Source organism: Eleutherodactylus coqui, chromosome 2, assembly GCF_035609145.1.
Source record: "Eleutherodactylus coqui strain aEleCoq1 chromosome 2, aEleCoq1.hap1, whole genome shotgun sequence".
In the NCBI taxonomy this organism is placed as follows: Eukaryota; Metazoa; Chordata; class Amphibia; order Anura; family Eleutherodactylidae; genus Eleutherodactylus; species Eleutherodactylus coqui.
In genome coordinates this window covers 319,635,205-319,656,926 of record NC_089838.1, presented here as the reverse complement: position 1 = coordinate 319,656,926, position 21,722 = coordinate 319,635,205, and the positions used below count along the sequence as shown (strand labels likewise).

General features: G+C 45.1%; 1 protein-coding gene across 1 annotated transcript in view; it reads right to left on the bottom strand.

Moving 5' to 3' along the window:
• The window catches only part of LOC136610275 (complement C3-like), a 133,505-nt gene that overhangs the window by 98,446 nt on the left and 13,337 nt on the right, over window positions 1–21,722 (bottom strand). The window contains exons 6-12 of the mRNA XM_066589507.1: window positions 21,004–21,083; window positions 18,526–18,613; window positions 16,426–16,528; window positions 15,016–15,139; window positions 13,493–13,608; window positions 11,986–12,132; window positions 3,657–3,869 (exon numbers count right to left, since the gene is read on the bottom strand). Coding sequence (XP_066445604.1) covers window positions 3,657–3,869; window positions 11,986–12,132; window positions 13,493–13,608; window positions 15,016–15,139; window positions 16,426–16,528; window positions 18,526–18,613; window positions 21,004–21,083 — 871 coding nt within the window. The remainder of the gene's footprint in view (window positions 1–3,656; window positions 3,870–11,985; window positions 12,133–13,492; window positions 13,609–15,015; window positions 15,140–16,425; window positions 16,529–18,525; window positions 18,614–21,003; window positions 21,084–21,722) is intronic.

The window sequence follows — 21,722 nt, the reverse complement described above, 5'->3', positions numbered from 1 at the left end:
TGCGAATTGCTTCATCAAGGGGTTCTATGGTTAAAATAAACAAAGTGGGGGATAAGGGGTACCCCTGTCTGGTCCATTTGTTATTTTGCATAGGTTAGATATAACTCCATTTATTAAGATTCTAGCAGTGGGGGAACTGTATAGAGCCCGAATTACACCCAGAATTGTACCTTCAAATCCCATGTTCTCCACTGCAGAGAAGGCTTATCCCTAGTGGATCCTGTCGAAAGCCCTCTCCGTGTCCAAAGTTAGGAGCAGACAAGGCATTCGAGAGACCTCCGCTCCTCCCAACGCATCCAGCAATCTCCTAGTAGCATCTGCTGTTTGTCTTCCCTTTACAAATTCTGTCTGGTCACTATGAACAAGGTGAGGGGCTATCTCTAGAAGTCTTATGGCTACTATCTTTGCAAAATATTTAGTATCATTGTTAAGAAGCAAAATTGGTCTGAAGTCAGCTGGAGAAGATGTTCTTTTGCCAGGTTTGGGTATTGCGACTATGTTTGCCTGAAGCATTTCCGGAGGAAGGAAACTATTCAGCATGGCGTATTTGAATACATTTAACATATGAGTAGCTAGTTGTAATTTGAAATTTTATAATATTTATTAGTAAAACCGTCTGGGCCAGGAACCTTGTTTTTCTTGGAATTGTTAACATGCAGAATTTCTTTTAAGGGATTTAGATCCTCTAGCTGTTTTCCATTTGTTTTGGGAGTTGGATAGAGGACAGAAAGCGATCTTTTTTGCTTTTAAAAGACTGTGACAGGGAGGGTTCTTTGTTAAGGTTATACAAGGATCGGTAGAAGTTTCTAAAAACATCAGCTATTTCTAACGAGTTCGAGATTTTATTGCCTGAAGTTGGATCCACTATAAAAAGAAGCTTTGTCTTAGTTTTATTTGTTTTACTCTATTAGCCATTAGTTAGTAAATCTATTATTATTAATATAATAGGAGGACCTCAAGCTTTTTAAATTTTTCTCGTGTTTATCTGTAGGGATATTTCGTGCTCTAAGTCTTGTGTCTCTAAGTTTGTTATGCAGATCAGTCGATGTAGCATTTTGTAGGTCTTTTTCTAATCCCACTAGTTCCATCAGGGTATTTTGAAAAATCTTATCTCTCTCTATTTTGTAAATGGAGCCCTGATGGATCATCACAGATTTATGAGCATTCCACAGAGTGAATTGACATGTTTCAGGAGAGTCATTGAACCTTAAATACTCCTCAAAAGCTTCCCGAACCACCTTCTGGAATTTATGTTTTTTCATTAGGAACGTATTATTCCTCCAGTTTCCGAAAGATGGAACCTGAGGGCCCAACTTGAATCTAAGTGTAATCGGGGCATGATCTGACCATGAGGTCACGCCAACTTTAGCTTCTTGGACTTTTTTTAGAACTAGAAAATCTACCAGGAATATGTTGATCCTAGAAAAGGAATTATGACGAAATGAATAAAAGGTGTACTCTCTGGAGCTAACATTCAGACATCTAAAGGGGTTGAACAAGTTTGCTCTATGGATCCAGGGAGATAGAGCTGGGCCTCCCCTTTTACCTGTAGAGCTAGTATGCAAAGTGGCATCTGCTATGAGGTTAAAGTCTCCGCACAATATTAAGTCGCCTTGTTGGGCTTTCTTTAGTCTCCTCATCATCCTGTCCAAGAATTTGATTTGCTTTGAATTTGGAGCGTAGATGTTTGATATGGTCACAAGGAGGCTCCCAATTTTGCAGATAAGAATCAGCAACCTTCCCTCAGGATCTGCGATCTCCTCGACATGTTGGAAGTCCAATGAGTCCCTTATAGCTATTAGCACTCCGACCTTCTTCTTGGGAGCATTAGCTAAAAAGACTTTAGGAAACTTGGGATGACGTAGAGCAGGGGTCTTGTTCTGGGCAAAATGGGTCTCCTGGATGCAGATAATGTCTGCCTTAGAAGAGAGAGCTTCTCTCCATGAAGCCGATCTCTTGTGCGGTGAGTTAAGGCCTTTGACGTTTAAAGGAGATGTCCCGCGCCGAAACGGTTTTTTTTTTTTTTAACCCCCCCCCCCCCGTTCGGCGCGAGACAACCCCGATGCAGGGGTTAAAAAACCCACCCGCACAGCGCTTACCTGAATCCCGGCGGTCCGGCGTCTTCATACTCACCTGCTGAAGATGGCCGCCGGGATCCTCTGTCTTCATGGACCGCAGGGCTTCTGTGCGGTCCATTGCCGATTCCAGCCTCCTGATTGGCTGGAATCGGCACGTGACGGGGCGGAGCTACACGGAGCTACACGGAGCCCCATAGAGAAGAGGAGAAGACCCGGACTGCGCAAGCGCGGCTAATTTGGCCATCGGAGGGCGAAAATTAGTCGGCACCATGGAGACGAGGACGCCAGCAACGGAGCAGGTAAGTATAAAACTTTTTATAACTTCTGTATGGCTCATAATTAATGCACAATGTACATTACAAAGTGCATTATTATGGCCATGCAGAAGTGTATAGACCCACTTGCTGCCTTGGGACAACCCCTTTAATGATAGATTTAGCTCCATTTGGATTTCATGGGGAGGAGCCTATGATGACCAATTTTGCTCTCAGCAATTGGTTTCGTTCGCATATGATTGCTCTGTTGAAAGGTCAGGATGTACACAAAAAGAATTTGAAGGGTGATCCTATTTTGAAGTGGAAAGGGTAGGGTGAGATAACTTCCAATGGGAAAAAAAACAATTGGTTTTAACACTTTGAGAAACCAACTTGTAAAAAATGTAAGAAAATTAGCCTTTTCGGAGCTTAGGGCAAATCCAAGCCTGCGCATAAAAGGCCATGGTAGGGGGTGCTAATAGTTCAGCCTACCATCAGATGACACCCCATTGTGTGGACTGAGGACCTCAGCTCTGAGCGCTGCTTGCCGCATCTCCCTCCATGCTGCGAGTCGAGAAGAAGTCGGTCAGGCGCTTTGGACCCGCTTTCAGCAGCCGCCTTCTTGACATCTTTGGGTGCAGCAGCTCCTCCGACACCTCCTGAAGGTAATCAGGGTCCTTTCTGTTGCTTGGGGTGGATTCAAGGTACGGAGCTCACAGACTAGCGCCCACCATCAGAGCCTTCCAGGCCACGCCCCCGTTATTTCCTGTATTTGACCCAATTTGCATGACTGTTCTTTGATATCCTGTATACTGACACCATCCTTACCTTCGGACTGTCTTCTAAGATCACTTTTGAACCTGACATTCACCTGCCTGTTTGCAACCGGCATTTGGGGACTATGCTGTGGACCATGATTCTAGTTCTTATTCAGCAATATCCACACCTCTTTGCATGGTCTTCGGGTCTCTGCTGCTCAGCTTAGCCTCTGCCAACCTGTCTTCTTGTTAACCACCTTCCAACACCCTCAACTCCATCTTGATCTCACTTTCCATTTGTGCAACTCTCTGTCCTGGTCTAGAACACTTGCTATTGGCATACCTACTGCCAGCCCACAAGTTACCAGCATCCAGGTACACCCTTGGACTAGAATACGTAGGGAATTTAGCAACCATACAGGACAGCAGCCAAATAACATTGCTGTAGCTTGGCCAAACAACTCAACAATACAGTGCTTACATTACACCAAGAAATACAGTACTACATAATCCTTGCGGTTACTATTTTATGCGGATTAGCAGTAATTGTTCAAAAGTGTACTTACCAAGTAGGTGAAGTGGTTGATCTGATTCTGGACTCCAACGTTACTATTTAAGATATTAAAGTTTATAAAAATCTGTGTTCTGGGTTCCAGGATGGTATTGGTGACACCAATGTGCAGGTAATTGTACTGTGTACTCGGTGTCTTGTATGCTGTCACTGTCGTTTCTACAGATGCCTGCAAGTTGTCGGGTAACCCGGGCACAGCTGTCCTTACCTGTGAGCAATAAATACATCAGAGAGACAAAGTCTGCCTTGTGGATGGAGAATCTGCCTTGAACTATTATTTTAAGGGGTTTTCCCATTACTCCAAGTTGCTTCACAACCCCTCTGTCCTTCGAGGTCGCTGCTGACCAGGTCAGCCAATCACTGACTTTAGAAGGTCACTGCTGTGACCAGAGATTGGCTGCAGCAGTCACAGTTTCTGGTAAGCAGCAACCAGGAAGGACAGAGGGGTTGTGAAGCAAGTGGAAGACATGGGAAAACCCTTTAAATCTCATTCTGTCCACTTGTGTTTCAAACCTTTGCAGATGTTAGGGATTAATATTTGCAGAAACCAAATGTAATTGATATTTGCTTTAATTTCAAATAAGTCCTATGTGTCCCAAGAAAAAATGCAAAAAAACTTTTGGGTTAACTAAGAAATAATAATATAACGCTTTACAATGCTGCATTTGAAAAAGAGACATTTTTACTTTGATAATGAAGACACAAAACACCCCATGTATAGGTAAAAACACGTCAGCTCACCGCCACTTGTACGAGAGGATACAAAGTCTGCAAGTCCAGCGATTGATGCCAGGAGGCATAAACACTGAGCTGGTTCCCAGGTAAAGAAAATGCCAGTGCCGAAAGCAAAATTAAAACCATGCATTATTGGTAAACTGGTTTAAGATTAGAGATGAGCGAGCACCAAAATGCTCGGGTGCTCGTTACTCGAGACGAACTTTTCGCGATGCTCGAGGGTTCGTTTCGAGTAACGAACCCTATTGAAGTCAATGGGCGACTCGAGCATTTTTGTATATCGCCGATGCTCGCTAAGGTTTTCATTTGTGAAAATCGGGGCAATTCAAGAAAGTGATGGGAACGACACAGAAACGGATAGGGCAGGCGAGGGGCTACATGTTGGGCTGCATATGAAGTTCACAGGTCCCACTATTAAGCCACAATAGCAGCAAGAGTGGGCCCCCCCAACAACTTTTACATCTGAAAAGCCCTCATTAGCAATGCATACCTTAGCTAAGCACCACACTAGCTACAACAAAGCACAATCACTGCCTGCATGACATTCCGCTGCCACTTCTCCTGGGTTACATGCTGCCAAATCCCCCCCCCCCATGATCCAGTGTCCACAGCGCACACCAAACTGTCCCTGCCAGTCTTCAGCTGCCCTCATGCCACGCCACCCTCATGTCTATTTATAAGTGCGTCTGCCACAGGAAAAGCAGGCACACACTGCAGAGGGTTGGCACGGCTAGGCAGCGACCCTCTTTAAAAGGGGCGGGGCGATAGTCCACAATGCTGTACAGAAGCAATGAGAAATCCAATCCTGTGCCACCTCCATCTGGAGCTGCACACGTGGGCATAGCAATGGGGAACCTATGTGCCACACACTATTCATTCTGTCAAGGTGTCTGCATGCCCCAGTCAGACCGCGGTTTTTTATAAATAGTCACAGGCAGGTACAACTCCGCAATGGGAATTCCATGTGCACCCACAGCAAGGGTGGCTCCCTGGAACCCACCGGCTGTACATAAATGTATCCCATTGCAGTGCCCTGGACAGCAGAGCTAACGTCAGATTAAATGCAGGTGGGCTTCGGCCCACACTGCATGCCCCAACCGAACCAGGGTTTTTAATTCATAGACACATAGGCAGGTTCAACTCCCTATTGTGAAGTCCCTGTGGACCGACAGCATGGGTGGGTGCCAGGAATCCACCGGCGGTACATAAATATATCCCATTGCAGTGCCCATCACAGCTGAGGTAATAATGTCATGTTTAATGCAGGTGGGCTTTGGCCCACACTGCATGCCCCAGTCAGACTGGGGTTCTTTAGAAGTGGAAACAGATGCATTTACAGCTCCCTGTGGACCCACAGCATGGGTGGGTGCCAGGAAGCCACCGGCGGTACATAAATATATCCGATTGCAGTGCCCAACACAGCTGATGTTACGTGAGCTGTAATGCAGGTGGGCCAAAAATTAATTGGATTACACTGTAGGCGAGGGCCCACAAAAATTGGTGTACCAACAGTACTAATGTACCTGAGAAAAATTGCCCATGCCCAACCGAGAGGGCAGGTGAAACCCAATAATCGCTTTGGTTTATTATGTGGCTTAATTGGTAACTAGGCCAGGAGGCAGCCCAGTCAAAATAAAAATTGGTTGAGGTGAAAGTTTCAACGCTTTAATGAGCATTGAAACGTATAAAAATTGTTTAGAAAAATTATATGACTGAGCCTTGTGGGCCTAAGAAAAATTGCCCGTTCGGCGTGATTACGTGAGGTTTCAGGAGGAGGAGCAGGAGGAGGAGGATGAATATTATACACAGATTGATGAAGCAAAAAGGTCCCCGTTTTGGATGGTGATAGAGAACGATGCTTCCATCCGCGGGTGCAGCCTACGTATTGTTTATGTATCGCTGCTGTCCGCTGGTGGAGAAGAGAAGTCTGGGGAAATCCAGGCTTTGTTCATCTTGATGAGTGTAAGCCTGTCGGCACTGTCGGTTGACAGGTGGGTACGCTTATCCGTGATGATTCCCCCAGCCACACTGAACACACTCTCTGACAAGACGCTAGCCGCAGGACAAGCAAGCACCTCCAGGGCATACAGCGCGAGTTCAGGCCACGTGTCCAGCTTCGACACCCAGTAGTTGTAGGGGGTAGAGGCGTCACCGAGGACGGTCGTGCCATCGGCTACGTACTCCCTCACCATCCTTTTACAGTGCTCCCGCCGACTCAGCCTTGACTGGGGACCGGTGACACAGTCTTGCTGGGGAGCCATAAAGCTGTCAAAGGCCTTAGAGAGTGTTCCCCTGCCTGCGCTGTACATGCTGCCTGATGTCTGCGCCTCCCCTGCTACCTGGGCCGCGGAAATCCGCCTTCGGCCACTAGCGCTGTCGGATGGGAAGTCCACCAGCGCCCTGTGGTATAGCATCATTCTCGAACCCCTTTCCTCTTCGGGTATGAGAGTGGAAAGGCTCTCCTTATACCGTGGGTCGAGCAGTGTGTACACCCAGTAATCCGTAGTGGCCAGAATGCGTGTAACGTGAGGGTCACGAGAAAGGCATCCTAACATGAAGTCAGCCATGTGTGCCAGAGTACCTGTACGCAACACATGGCTGTCCTCATTAGGAAGATCACTTTCAGGCTCCTCCTCCTCCTCTTGCCATACACGCTGAAAGGATGACAGGCAAGCTGCATCTGTACTATCAGCAGTGGGCCAAGCTGTCTCTTCCCCCTCCTCCTCATGCTCCTCCCCCTCCTCCTCAACGCGCTGAGATATAGACATGAGGTTGCTCTGACTATCCAGCGACATACTGTCTTCCCCCGCCTCCTTTTCTGATTCCAAAGCGTCTGCCTTTATGCTTTGCAGGGAACTTCTCAAGAGGCATAGCAGAGGAATTGTGACGCTAATGATTGCAGCATCCCCGCTCACCATCTGGGTAGACTCCTCAAAGTTTCCAAGGACCTGGCAGATGGCTGCCAACCAGGCCCACTCTTCTGTAAATAATTGAGGAGGCTGACTCCCACTGCGCCGCCCATGTTGGAGTTGGTATTCCACTATAGGTCTACGCTGCTCATAGAGTCTGGCCAACATGTGGAGCGTAGAGTTCCACTGTGTGGGCACGTCGCACAGCAGTCGGTGCATTGGCAGATTAAACCGATGTTGCAGTGTCCGCAGGGTTGCAGCGTGCGTGTGGGATTTGCGGAAATGTGCGCAGAGCTGGCGCACCTTTCCGAGCAGGTATGACAAGTGGGGGTAGCTTTTCAGAAAGCGCTGAACCACTAAATTAAAGACATGGGCCAGGCATGGCACGTGCGTGAGGCTGCCGAGCTGCAGAGCCGCCACCAGGTTACGGCCGTTGTCACACACGACCATGCCTGGTTGGAGGCTCAGCGGTGCAAGCCAGCGGTAGGTCTGCTCTGTCAGACCCTGCAGCAGTTCGTGGGCCGTGTGGCTCTTCTCTCCTAAGCTGAGTAGTTTCAGCACGGCCTGCTGACGCTTGCCCACCGCTGTGCTTCCATGCCGCGTCACACAGACTGCTGGCGACGTGCTGCTGCTGCTGACACATCTTGATTGCGAGACAGAGGATGCGTAGGAGGAGGAGGAGGTGGTTTAGTGGAGGAAGCATACACCCCCGCAGATACCACCACCGAGCTGGGGCACGCAATTCTGGGGGTGGGTAGGACGTGAGCGGTCCCAGGCTCTGACTCTGTCTCAGCCTCCACTTAATTCACCCAATGTGCCGTCAGGGAGATATAGTGGCCCTGCCCGCCTGTGCTTGTCCACGTGTCTGTTGTTAAGTGGACCTTGGCAGTAACCGCGTTGGTGAGGGCGCGTACAATGTTGCGAAAGACGTGGTCGTGCAGGGCTGGGACGGCACATCGAGAAAAGTAGTGGCAACTGGAAACTGAGTAGCGCGGGGCCGCCGCCACCATCATGCTTTTGAAAGCCTCCGTTTCCACAAGCCTATACGGCAGCATCTCTAGGCTGATCAATTTTGCAATGTGCACGTTTAACGCTTGAGCGTGCGGGTGCGTGGCGTCGTACTTGCGCTTGCGCTCAATCAGTGGCGCTAGCGACGTCTGGACGCTACGCTGAGAGACATTGCTGGATGGGGCCGAGGACAGCGGAGGTGAGGGTGTGGGTGCAGGCCAGGAGACGGTACTGCCTGTGTCCTCAGAGGGGGGTTGGATCTCAGTGGCAGGTTGGGGCACAGGGGGAGAGGCAGTGGTGCAAACCGGAGACGGTGAACGGGCATCGTCCCACCTTGTGGGGTGCTTGGCCATCATATGCCTGCGCATGCTGATGGTGGTGCCTCCCCAGCTGATCTTGGCGCGACAAAGGTTGCACACCACTGTTCGTCGGTCGTCAGGCGTCTCTGTGAAAAACTGCCACACCTTAGAGCACCTTGACCTCTGCAGGGTGGCATGGCGCGAGGGGGCGCTTTGGGAAGCAGTTGGTGGATTATTCGGTCTGGCCCTGCCTCTACCCCTGGCCAATGCACTGGCTCGGCCTGTGCCCACACCCTGACTTGGGCCTCCGCGTCCTCGCCCGCGTCCACGTCCTATAGGCCTACCCCTACCCCTCAGCATGGTGTATTAGCAGTAGTGCAGAAACAGAACGCTGTAATTAAATGTCCCGCTTATTGGCCTGTGGTTGGAGGCTGACTTCGTTTACGGAATGCCAGGAAATAATTTGGCGCACGCCTGCTGTAACACTTAGCTGCCTGCGTATTTATTTGTAGAACTACTACACCCAGCACACACGGACCCAGAACACTGAGCACAGTGAGAGGCAGGCCAAATAGATTTTTTGCCCAATATTTTTTAGATAAGGCCCACTGCGTATATTCAATATATGTCTTCTGTCCCTGGAGTATTTCACAGAACTGCAGTGTTGCACTGTTATTAACTGCAACACAGCGGTGATTTCAGAGCCAGGAAATAATTTGGCGCACGCCTGCTGTAACACTTAGCTGCCTGCGTATTTATTTGTAGAACTACTACACCCAGCACACACGGACCCAGAACACTGAGCACAGTGAGAGGCAGGCCAAATAGATTTTTTGCCCAATATTTTTTAGATAAGACCCACTGCGTATATTCAATCAATAATATATGTCTTCTGTCCCTGCCTCCACAATTCTGTCCCTGTAGTATTACTGCAGGGCGCAATGCTCTGCACGGCCGATATAGAAAAAAAAAAAAGGTGCAACACTGCAAAAAGCAGCCTCCACAGTACTGCACACGGTTAGATGTGGCCCTAAGAAGGACCGTTGGGGTTCTTGAAGCCTACACTAACTCCTAACACTCTCCCTACAGCAGCTCCAACACAATAGCACTTTCCCTCAGCTAAGTCACAACACATCTGAGGCGAGCCGCGGGAGGGGCCGATTTTTATACTCGGGTGACACCTGATGTCGCCAGCCACTCACTGCAGGGGGGTGGTATAGGGCTTGAACGTCGCAGGGGGAAGTTGTAATGCCTTCCATGTCTTTCAATTGGCCAGAAAAGCGCGCTAACGTCTCAGAGATGAAAGTGAAAGTAACTGGAACATCGCATGGTGCTCATTACGAGTAACGAGCATCTCGAACACGCTAATACTCGAACGAGTATCAAGCTCGGACGAGTACGTTCGCTCATCTCTATTTAAGATCTCATGGTTTGCAGACCATATAACACCAAATAGACACATTTCCAACTCAATTCGGATTTACGCATTTGACTCTTTTTTTTTTTGAGCTGGAGTCTACCATTGTTACAGTACAAAACACCCAGCCACGAAAGTCTGTGGAGTGTTCGTGTGTGAGGAGGGGTTGATTGTTTCTCCAGATAGAGAGCGCCGGGTTGGTGTAAAGCGTCTAAGGCTGGGTTCACATGGGACAGATTTGACGAGGAAATTCTGCGCGGCAAATCTGCCTACGGCCCAGGATTAGCCAGCTGTGTGGATGAGATTTAGCAAAAATCTCGTCCCCATGGGGTGGCCAATCCGTCGGTGCAAAGCCGGACGAACCACCAATGTGGCGTGGAATTGACAGCCGCAGCATGCCAACTTTTTTTTCCCGTTGCGGCCTCACTTCTCTCTATGGGGAAAGAAAGCTGCAACAGAATGCCGGCGGCCGGACCGCTCCAAAAGCTGCGTGAGAACGCCATGGGTTTTGAAACTGCGGCTCTCCCTCAGAAATCTTGCGGCTTTTTGGTGCAGCCAAGCCATGTGGGATTTCCGTCCCGTGGGAACCCAGCCTTAGGCTGAACGTACATTTAAGATATCAATTGGACAATGATCATCCATATGAACGATCCCATCAGCAACACTGTACATGAAAATGGATGATCGGGGAGTCGTTTCTAAAATAAAATTGGCTACATGGGGCTTGAACATTATGGCAAAGGATCGTCTGGATTTGGCCAATCATTGAATAAATGTACAATCTCATCTGTGGCCAACAGGAATTTTTCAACATGATGGAACGTATCTGTCAATTTTGTAGCCGATGGTCAGCCAAAATGGCCAAAATCATTCAATTTCAGAGAACTTGTTTTTCCATGTATATGGTCAGTTTAATAGAATATGTAATCCTTGTTGGAAAAAAAATCCAAATTAACTTGAGACCAAAGGAAATCTGTCACTTTTGTGCCACCCAATTTGTATACCAGAAATATCTATAAAGGGGGAAAAGATGGAAACATTTGAAAAAAACCTCCATAGAGAGAATGGTTATATTAGGACGTAGGAATGCCATAGAGCGGGGTCCCCTGCTCAGGATTTCTTTTTTATGACCCATAATGGAGTAGCAAAAGGTGCACCAGTTTTGGTGGCTCTTCTCTTGTCCAAGTATTACCAATTTTGTCCTGGGACGGGAGAGTCACTTTAACCGTTATTGGTGAAATCGTCCATTTTCATAAACTTTAGTCTAATATGGGCAGCTTAATGGAGAATGAAGTAAGAAAGAAGGAGACAGGAATAACCACAATAGCAGACAGGAAATTGAAGTTGTAGGACTAATGCTAATTTCACACAGGCAAGCGTGATATTGGGCTATGTAACTCAGCCTGATATCAAGCTTGGCAACCTGCAAGATATCTGAGGATGTATGCAAGGCGTTTTGAGGCCAAAAATGTCTACTATTGCTTCAGGGAAGTGGCGAACCTCTGGCACATTTCAGCCAAGGGGAAGGATTGGCAAGTGTTTCCCATTGTTTTCAATGAGAAACATCGCATTGCATGAACATCGCATACTGTGCAATATGTTTTCCGATCACATTGAAGACCATGGGCAAGGCGTTCCAAGAGAATAGCCAAAGATAGGACCTACCGCGATTTTTCCCACATCTCAATGGAATAGGGTTTATATTTGTGCGCCTCGCATTGCACTAATCTCACACGATTTTCTCGGCCGTGTGAAAACTGCTAAATACATTCTTACAATCAATTGGAAAAATTTGGTCTCGAGATGAAACTATTTTACATTAAACTCAGATTACAAAAACTTTAAAAATGGGGGGAGATTTGAGCAAGATTACTGGGTCTAATCAAACTAAATGTAGCTCTCTGGTAAGGTCTAGTAGTGTCAAGTCCATCAGAAAAGCAATAAAGTAAGACTTACAGTTATATGTAAAGATTTCAAATTTACGTCCGTGTTCAGCCTCAGTCTTGCCAAACCATCTTGATGAGTTTTAGCTCCGATACCACCTGGGTTTGCCACCAAGAAGATCTCATTTGCAGGAGAACCATCTGGGTTGGTTACCATCACCTGCATGGAAGCAAAATGTAAAATAACTCCTTATAAATGCAGGGAGGGAATGCCACATCGAATGTACAGAAAGTCATGACATGGAAGAGTTCTATACCTGTTATAAGTTATGAGCTATAGATTTGTGCTATATTGTATGCCAGTTACTAGCTTAAATTCTAGTAAGTCTGTGAGGGTCATGACTAGAGATGATCGAACATGTTCGGCCCCGCCCCTTTTCGCCCGAACACCGAACTTCCCGAGTACTTCCGTGTTCGGGCGAAAAATGTTCGGCGGTCGCCGTGGCAGCGCGGGGGGGTGCGGCGGGGAGAAGGGGGGAGAGGGAGAGAGAGAGGGCTCCCCCCTGTTCCCCGCTGCTGCCGCGGCGACTACCGCCCCCCGGCGGCCCCCGAACATTTACGCCCGAACACTGAAGTGTTCGGGAAAGCCGGTGTCCGGGTGCGTAAGTGTCCGTAACGGACACGTTCGATCATCTCTAGTCATGACCCTTCCACATTTTTGGAAAGTGACAAAAGTGGCAGAATCTTCCCCCACACACACACAAAAAAGTTACAAATTTTTGTGCAAATTTGTGACATTTTTACCCCGGAAAACTGGTTGTTTTTTCCCTGTAGTTCTTGTTCACTGCTTTCAACTTTTATGTTCACTGCTTCGTTATAGGGTTGTGCTGACATGCACAACCTCATACCTGAATACAGGGCCTGGGATGATGAGCTGATAACCCAGGGTTCTGCTCTCAGCAATAAGCTAATTATGCTGGGGAAAGCTGCGGTCATCCAAGCATTTTTTTTTCTGCTGTGGTTACTGTGGGGGAAATGTAGTATTATATAGCATGAATGGTCTTTATGTAATAGGACCACACAAGGTCTGCCTGAAGGAAAGGCACCCATCCCCCCTCTTATTGACCATTGCTCTGTTTTGGTCATAGATGGGGAACCCTGACAAGAACCTTGTTCATATGCCTAATAGGGTATACCAACAGGGAATGCCATCTTGGCACAACATGTTTTATTTCACTATGGAGATCCCCGAATTTCCTCTAATAGGCAGCAGTTGAAGCTTGTGCTAAACTTGGCACCTAAACAGCAGCATGAGCTCCCTGGCGGGCTACCTAATACATACTCCCATTCACAGCCACGTCCATTGGCTTTTGTAGAATTTCCTTTTCTACATGCCAGGCTTCTCAGCAGTTTCATGTTATCATGGATAGCCCAAACTTTGGCTGTAGCAACAATAGATAGTCTGTGAAATAGCAGCATTCAGATAAGTATATCTTTGGAGGGCTCCATGGGGCAAGCCCAACCTTGATTTGAGAATGGCATACTGTACTGTAAATAGAATGTAGATAGAAAATACAAACCATGAGGCCAAATGGCATTCCGGGCTTAAAATATTTGGATATTTTGGTGAACAGAATTTTATATGGAGAATTCACAATGTAAATGTCATCCAACTCGGCTTCTACGAAGTCACTGCCTATAATAGAAAGAATCGCATTCATTGCATGTATTCATGCTGCACATTTACAAATGGAAGAGAAGGGTCTTTTGGCAATAAGTGGATCACAAAGTGTCCCCAGCTGGGACCCCCAGGGATTTGCAGTAATCTGTTGGACACTTAACATTAAGCGTTTGATCTCCTACAGCACCACCACAGGGGAAATTAAGTATTACACAGCGTCCATACAAATCAGTGGGCTTTCTCTGTAAGTCAGGACAAGACAAGTCCTCCAGAGTCAGAGATGTTCTTTGTAACTGTTCTCCTTCTGGCCAGGAAAAGAGGATCTTGAGCAGAAATTCATAAACTCAACTCAAAATTTAAGACTGTTTTCTCTTCATTCAGCCCAGAAATAGTTAATAAAAGGTAATCAATAAGTTATATATACCCTAACATTGTACTATTGAAAAATACTATGCATTGCACAGAAAACGAACCCTCATACAAGTATGCTAATCTAAAAATACAAAAGTCATGGCACTGGGAAAGCAATGAACAAATAATTGCCAGCTCATTAAAGTGACCCTCTGGTTTTGGGACAAAATTTTGGCCAAGACAGGAAGGAGGTTATATTAATTGTAATTATTTTTTGCTGCCTCTCCGAAGCACTGGTTCCGGGCCCCATTTTCAGCCATTTAAGTTGGCAGGAGCAATTTTCTCACTACCATATACACACTCTGCTCCAATTGGCCAAGGTTGATCATGTGAGCAGCACTGGCCAATCAGAGAACAGGAATAGTGCATTAGTAGTCTAACCCTACCAATACACTGTGGGAATTAGGTAGTCTAAAGATTGTGTAAGCTTTGACAGCCAAAAATGGGATCTGGAAGTAGTGGACTGAAGGGATGAGAGAAAGAACAACTGCAGGTAATGTATCTCTTCCCCTGGTTCTGAGACAGAATTTTGTCCTAAGATGGAAAGAAAAACCCAAAAGATTTGGATCCTTAAGGGGGGTTAGAGGATCGAGCGCCAGCCAATCACAGCCGTCGCTCGATCATTCACAGCCACTTAGTGAATGACATCACTGAATGGCTGTGATTGGCTCATCACAGCGCTCGCTTTGCTGGAGGCGGGGTATTCAAATCCCCGTCATCAGAAAGAAGCTGAGATGTCAGAGCGGAGGATACTGCAACTTGCTGCAGTGCTGCTGAGGACCATCGTGAGGCATTGGAATGCCTCGGACCAGGTCGGTGTAAGGACGCCTCCCCCCCGTAAATAAGACACTGTGCCTCTTTTGATGCAAACATTAATATAAGACTGTCTTATTTTGGGGTAAACACGGTATATGATCTCAGCACAGACCATCTTACTGTCCAGCTTTCACATCCATCAAGCGTTTTCATTCCATTTGCAGATTTTGTTTCTTTAATTATCAATTTTCTAACCTAAGTCAGTGATGACCGTCACCGAAACGTAGAGCTTGTACTGCAGCAGTTCTTCGGGATTCTTGAAAGGTTTTATGAGGTCTTTTCGTAGTAGTTGTACAGGTCTAGTAGTTCCTTTAACTAACTAGACAATTAGAGAACACTCAGGAAAAGGAAATAACTGAGATGTGAAGTAAAGACAGCGGTGGCAGGAATCAATCGGTTATTGAGAACCCTTATTATTATAATCCATAATCATCACAAAATTATGATGAAATCAGCAATTATTTCATTTGCAATGCCATGGCTAACCACACGGATTGCTGTAATTAAATAATATGCCTATTCAGAATGTGACACATACTCAGCCTAGTGGTAAACATATGTATTGCACGTTTTATGTTCCCTTCTCTGCAAAAACATATACATTGGATATTTCTACAATAAGTGACAGGGCTTGTATTTTATATCCAAGGTTTCCATTTGATACATTTAGATTTGTTGTTAATATTTATATCTATCTAACTCAGAAAAACCAACATCCTATTTGACACATTTTGCCCTTTGTGACACTACTTGTACCTCTGATACACACTAAAATCAGCATGTCTCCTACTGTTAAATATCTGATAACACTACTGGCTACATTTTACTATTCCAAATAAATTTAACATATAATATATTTACATATAAACCATTGAGCCGAGAGGAAAGTGTTCTAGATAAACTTACTGAAGGTATCTGGAGATTTCTAGGGCATACAGCTAAGCTCTAACCTCCAGCACCCAATGAATTACATCACAAATATTGATGACTACATAGGATTTCATGAGCACTATAACTATTCACTGAATGGTCACTTTGTTAGAGACCAACATCTAGTACCTCCTTTGGCCTTCAGAACTGCAGCAATTCATCATGGTGTAGATTGCTCTAGGCGAGGAAATTGCTCTGCAGGAATATTGACCCCTGTGGACAGGAAGCTCCTTGCAGTTGCCGCAGGTCATCTTCTAAACAGTTGACCGGAAGGGGTCATCAATTCATTTGACCATGTGATGTTTTTGTACTGCTCAGTGATTCAATTTTTGCACTCTTTTCATATCTAATGTGGATTTACACTGAAACTGATCCTGGAAAACTTTTCACGTTATTTTATGCTACACTGCGGGGTCACTGCTCTAATTTCCATACATGAAAGCTTCAATTATGAGAGGCTGTTGGCTCTAATAAAGTACCCATTCAGTGAATAACCTCTTCCACTTTTCATCTTAATGTCGGTCTCAGCCATCACTCAAAGTTGAACATGGCTCACAAGATGCAAAATATTGGGAGCATCTGATCTAGTCGGTCAGTCGCATTACATACAATGGATAATGGGGCTTTCTCAGTTCCTTTCATAGTTGCCTTTTCCCTAAAATTGATCTATCTTACCTCAATCCTCCTCAGTGAGTCTGTGAGACTTTTCTTTTCATCACCTTTCTTCACCCCAAAGATAACAAAGGCTACACCGTCAACGGGCTTCTTGTAAAGGTACCTAAGTGTTGGAGAAATATCAGGTCCAACTAGGCTGAAAACCACATACACTTGTAATTCAGAAAGCAGTTTGTGGTGAAGCAGTGCTCAAATGGACAAGTTTTTGCTGTCACATTAAACAAATTGATTTGTACGGGCATCTGCTATAAATGTCTGATAGATGCAGGTCCTTCCTTTGGGAGAAGGTGGTCCCCCAACCCTGAACAGACTCGGCTATTTCTGTAACTCTCATGGAAGTGAATGAACAGAGCCAATCACATGTGTGGCCGCCTCTTCTTTTATTCTCCATATGAATGTGGTGGCTGGTGGAGTTGAAGAACCCCCATTCACCAAATAGTTGCTGGACCTGGAGGTGGGACCTGCATCTACCAGACATTTATGACATTTTCTGTGGATATGCCATAAGTTTACTAGGTGGAAATTGGAATACTTTTTTACGTAGCTCAGCGTGGACATTCTTATAGAAGTTTGTTCACTTGGCTTGGTTCTGATAAAATAGTCAATGCATTTGGAAAGTCTTCAAACACTTTCATTTCTTTTTTTACATTTTGTCATGTTGTGGCCTTGTGCAAATTTTAAAAAATCAAGTTTTTCCTTATTCTGTACTCAGTACCCCATAATGACACCTTTGGCAGTGATTACAGCCTCCAGTCTTCTTGGTTATGTTGCCACAAGGTTTGCACACCTGGATTTGGGGATTTTCTGGAAATCTTCTAAAGCTCTGTCAGGTTGGATGGGAGCCAGCTGTGGACAGACCTTTTCAGGCCTCTTGGGTTCAAGTCTTGGCTCTGGCTGGGCCACTCAAGGACATTCACCAAGTTGTACCTAAACTACTCCTGTGTTGTCTTGGCCGTGTGCTCAGGGTCATTGTCTTGTTGAAAGGTGAATCTTCTGCTCACTCTGAGGTCCCTTTTTGCTGCAGATCAGGTTTTCAATAAGAATATATCTGTACTTTGCTCCATTTAGATTTCCATCAATGCTGACCAGTCGTCTTATCACAGCCGCTGAAAAACACCCTAACAGCGTGATGTTCCACCAACAGGCTTCACAATAGGGATGGTATTGAGCAGGTGATGAGCGGCGCTTGGTTTCCTCCAGGTATAATGCTTAGTATTGAGATCAAAAAGCTCAATCTTGGTTTCATCAGATGAGAAAATCTTATTTCTCACAGTCTAAGAATCCTATAGTTTCTTTTTTTAGCAAACTCCAAGCGGCTTTCATGTATTTTTTCTGGCCCCTTTGCCTTAAAGCCCAGATTGGTGGAGTGCTAAGGTGATGGTTGATCTTCTTGAAGCATTTCGCACCTGCACACAGGATCTTGGCAGCTCAGCCAGAGTGACCATTTGGTTCTTGGTCTGCTCTCTTATCAAGGCCCTACTCCCTCGATTATTTTGGTGGGTCGGTCCTGGAAGAGTCCTTGTTGTTCCAAACTTCCGTCGCTGGTCTTTTGGGAACTTTCAGGACAGCAGAAATCTTTTTGTAGCCTTCTCCAGATTTATGCCTCCACACAATCCTGTCTCTGAGCTCTGCAGACAGCTCTTTCCTCCTCATGGCCTGGTTTTGGCTCTGATATGGATTGTGAACTCTGAGACCTTATATAGATAGGGGTGTGTCTTTTAAAATTATGTCCAATCAACTGAATTGACCACACATGACTCCAATCAAAGTGTAGAAGCATCTCAATGATGATCAAGAGAAATGGGTGGCCCCCAGAGCTAAGTTTCAAGTGTCATATCAAAGGTGTGAATAATTACATCAATGTGAAATGTTAGTTTTTCTTTCTTTTGAAATTTACAGAGATTTCTAGTTTTTGCTTTATCTTTATGGGGTATTGAGTCCAGAATGATGGAGAAAAAATTTTTTTTAATTTGCACAAGGCTAAAACATAGCAAAAGGTAAACAAAAGTGAAGGGATCTGATGACTTCCCGATTGCATCAGCCGAGTTCTCCAATCCATAATGTCGGTCTTTATGTTACTACAATCACACATCTACTTACTGACTTTCAATTGTTACAGAAAATGTTTTAGCATCCAGGTACATGAAACTTTTCTCCGCCGTTATGGTAACTTCAAAACTTGGTAACACTGGGGGAAAAATACAGCTGCATCAATAATTGGCTCTTATTATATGTTACCAGATCCCACCACCCTTTATAATGCTCTAAATGACAAAATGCAATTCACAATATCTATTTTGCTGAAAGTCCGGTAACATTATAGCCACCATTAGGCTGGGTTCACACAGGGCGGATTTGCCGCTGGTATTTCGCCGCGGCAAATCAGCTTGCGGCCGCTAATCCCGGTATCAGCCAGCCATGTGGACGAGATTTCCCAGAAATCTCGTCCACACGGGACGGCAAATCCGCCGCTGCGGCGCGGATTCGCCGGCCGCAGCATGTTCATTTTTTTTCTTCTTCCACTGCGGCCGTGCTCTCATCTATGGGAAGAGCGAGCGGCCAGGCCGCTTCAAAACCCACGGCTAAGTGCCGCGGGTTTTGAAGCAGCGCTTCTCCTGGCGGAAATCTCGCGGTTTGGCCGTTATTCCGCTGTATGTGTACCCAGGCTTAGAGTGTGATCACACATCGCATTTTGACATCAGTATCTGTATGCAGATTTTGTTGCAGATTCTTGTGCAGATTTCACTTGTTACATTGCAATGAAGGAAATCCTCAGTGAAGATCTGTAACCTTCTGTTGTGAGAGAAGTCACAATGTCTCCTGTACTCTATCTTGTCTTTCTATTCTATTTTGTCTTTCCTCCTCCATTTTGTGTATCTTGACACCATCTTGTCTTTTATACTTTTTTGTGTGTTTTTCCATTGCTATGTATCTCCTTAGCATGTATCCAGGCAGTCAGAGGAATTCAAGGTCATTTTAGAAGGCCTCCTGAGGTACGCCCAATTAATTTTCTCCTACACTAGATTAAAACTACATGCAACCCCCATGGGAAAAGGGAGAGAGAAAACTACAAGGGATTAAAAGCTGGGCTTTGCTTAGAAACATATATTCATCTGTTTAGTAAAACAGATAACAAATAATTCTCTATATTTATATGTAAACTTCTCTATATACATAAATAGATATATCACCGTATAATCCTTAAAATGAATGTACTTATCTAATTATCTATCTATGGATATATACATATATATACACTAGCTGATATACCTGACTTCGCCTGAGTTAATTTGATTCAGGTGTTTACGTGTTGTTCGCACAAAAAATGTTATGGAGTCAAGGTTACTTTAGAGTGACCAGGGAATAAAATATGTATGTGCATAGAGGAGTGTTAGATTCTCCTCAGGCTGCATGTACCGATGTCCCTCTGCATAATGTGCCACCTCTTCCACTCTCCTCATTGATGACCTTGAGTTGTGACCCCTTTACCTTTCCTATTTAGGACCTAAAGAGTGGTCCTGCCAAATTTCATGTTTGTACGACATCGGGAAGTTAGAGAATTAGTGGCGAGTCAGTGATGGCTTTCACCATATATATATGAATTTAACTTTGTAAGCCGGAATAATTAATTTTTTGCTAACGACTGCCAGAAATGCCTATACATAAACCAGCTTATGATTTAGGCTAATGAGATAGATAACATATGTAGTACATGACTAGAAAGTAATTAACTCAGGAAAGCTTATACATTAATTAAGAAACCTAGAAACAGTTAGTATATAGGCTGCACAGGACCTGAGGGGAATTCTGCCCGGAGCCCGACGTCACTGCAGCGGCTGAGCTTTTATAACCGATGATAGTAAATGAATTGTAATAAGTTATTCATATGTATCAGTAAGGCGTCCTCTAGCCTGGTTTTCAATGTCTTTGTCTAAAATGTGTAAATACTTCTGCCAGTTAACAAATAAAGGGGAATCAGTCGATTACACAGAATGCTGAGTGACCAGCCAGTGATTCTGCGAGCGGCTCGTACGTCACCCTTAAATTTGGAACACAAGAATATACCTGTAGCGCTTCACTGCCCTGACACCGCGATGAATGGAGCATGTCTATTTTCCGCTGCGGATTGTCTCCGCTGTAAGTGAATGCGGTTCTGTAAAACCTTCACCCACTTCATACTGCGCATTGTTGCTGAATTTAGCAAACATTCCACAGTCAAAATTCTGCAACAATTCCGCTGTGTGAACTCACCCTTGAAGATCTTGCAGAAGAATTCTCCAAGTTTTTTTCTAAAGATATTAAGACTACATTAGTTTATTTTTGACAATGGTATAACCCAATATCCAGATGCAGGGGTAGCAATCATTTACATAACTGGCACATAGTATTGGCTCAATGTGCAGCATTGCTGTTAAGTTAGCACAACGTGTTAAATGTCAAGTTAACATTTGCTATATCTGTATACCATCACAACTGGACATACTTACCAAACTGAACTATAGAAAAACTAGTTTAAAATCCCTGTACAAACTGGGGCCAGATTGCTAATCATCAAATTGACCTACAAAATCTCCTTACCATATTCTTTCACTTCAAAGTGTGCAGAGAACCGCTCATGTGAGTTGTCATAATGGGCTGTGATGTTCCAGGTGCCAATCCTGCAAGGAAAGGAAAATCCATCAGCATTTAGACTCTATTGAGTGTTACAGCTTATTTTTCTGTATGGTCTCAATATAGAGATAATCTGGTGCCTCAATGACAATTATCCCTATTGTTAAACACTGGCTAATTTATTAGAACCCCTGTCCCTTTCACATCTGGAGTTTCCCTGTATGAAAATTAGACCCACAACCATTGAGTGCAATTTAAATCAAGTGACAAGTTTTTGTTTATCAGTTTCAGTGTAAATTAACATTGTATCAGAAAATCCAGCGATCTGAGTCACTTCTAAGAAGGTCTGGTCATCGGTGCTAGACTAGCCGAGGACAGGATTTCTCTGCCAACCTTGTGGAGTTTTCTCACACATCTATGTAGAGAATATATTGTGAATTGTGATCAAGGGAAACATTCAGCAAAAGGGGATCCTGCAGATGGAAACAACTTTTTGCAAAAATGTGTCAGAAGAGAATGTTAAAGGGGTGGTCTCGCGAAACCAAGTGGGGTTATACACTTCCGTATGGCCATATTAATGCACTTTGTAATGTACATTGTGCATTAAATATGAGCCATACAGAAGTTATTCACTTACCTGCTCCGTTGCTAGCGTCCTCGTCTCCATGGTTCCGTCTAAATTCGCT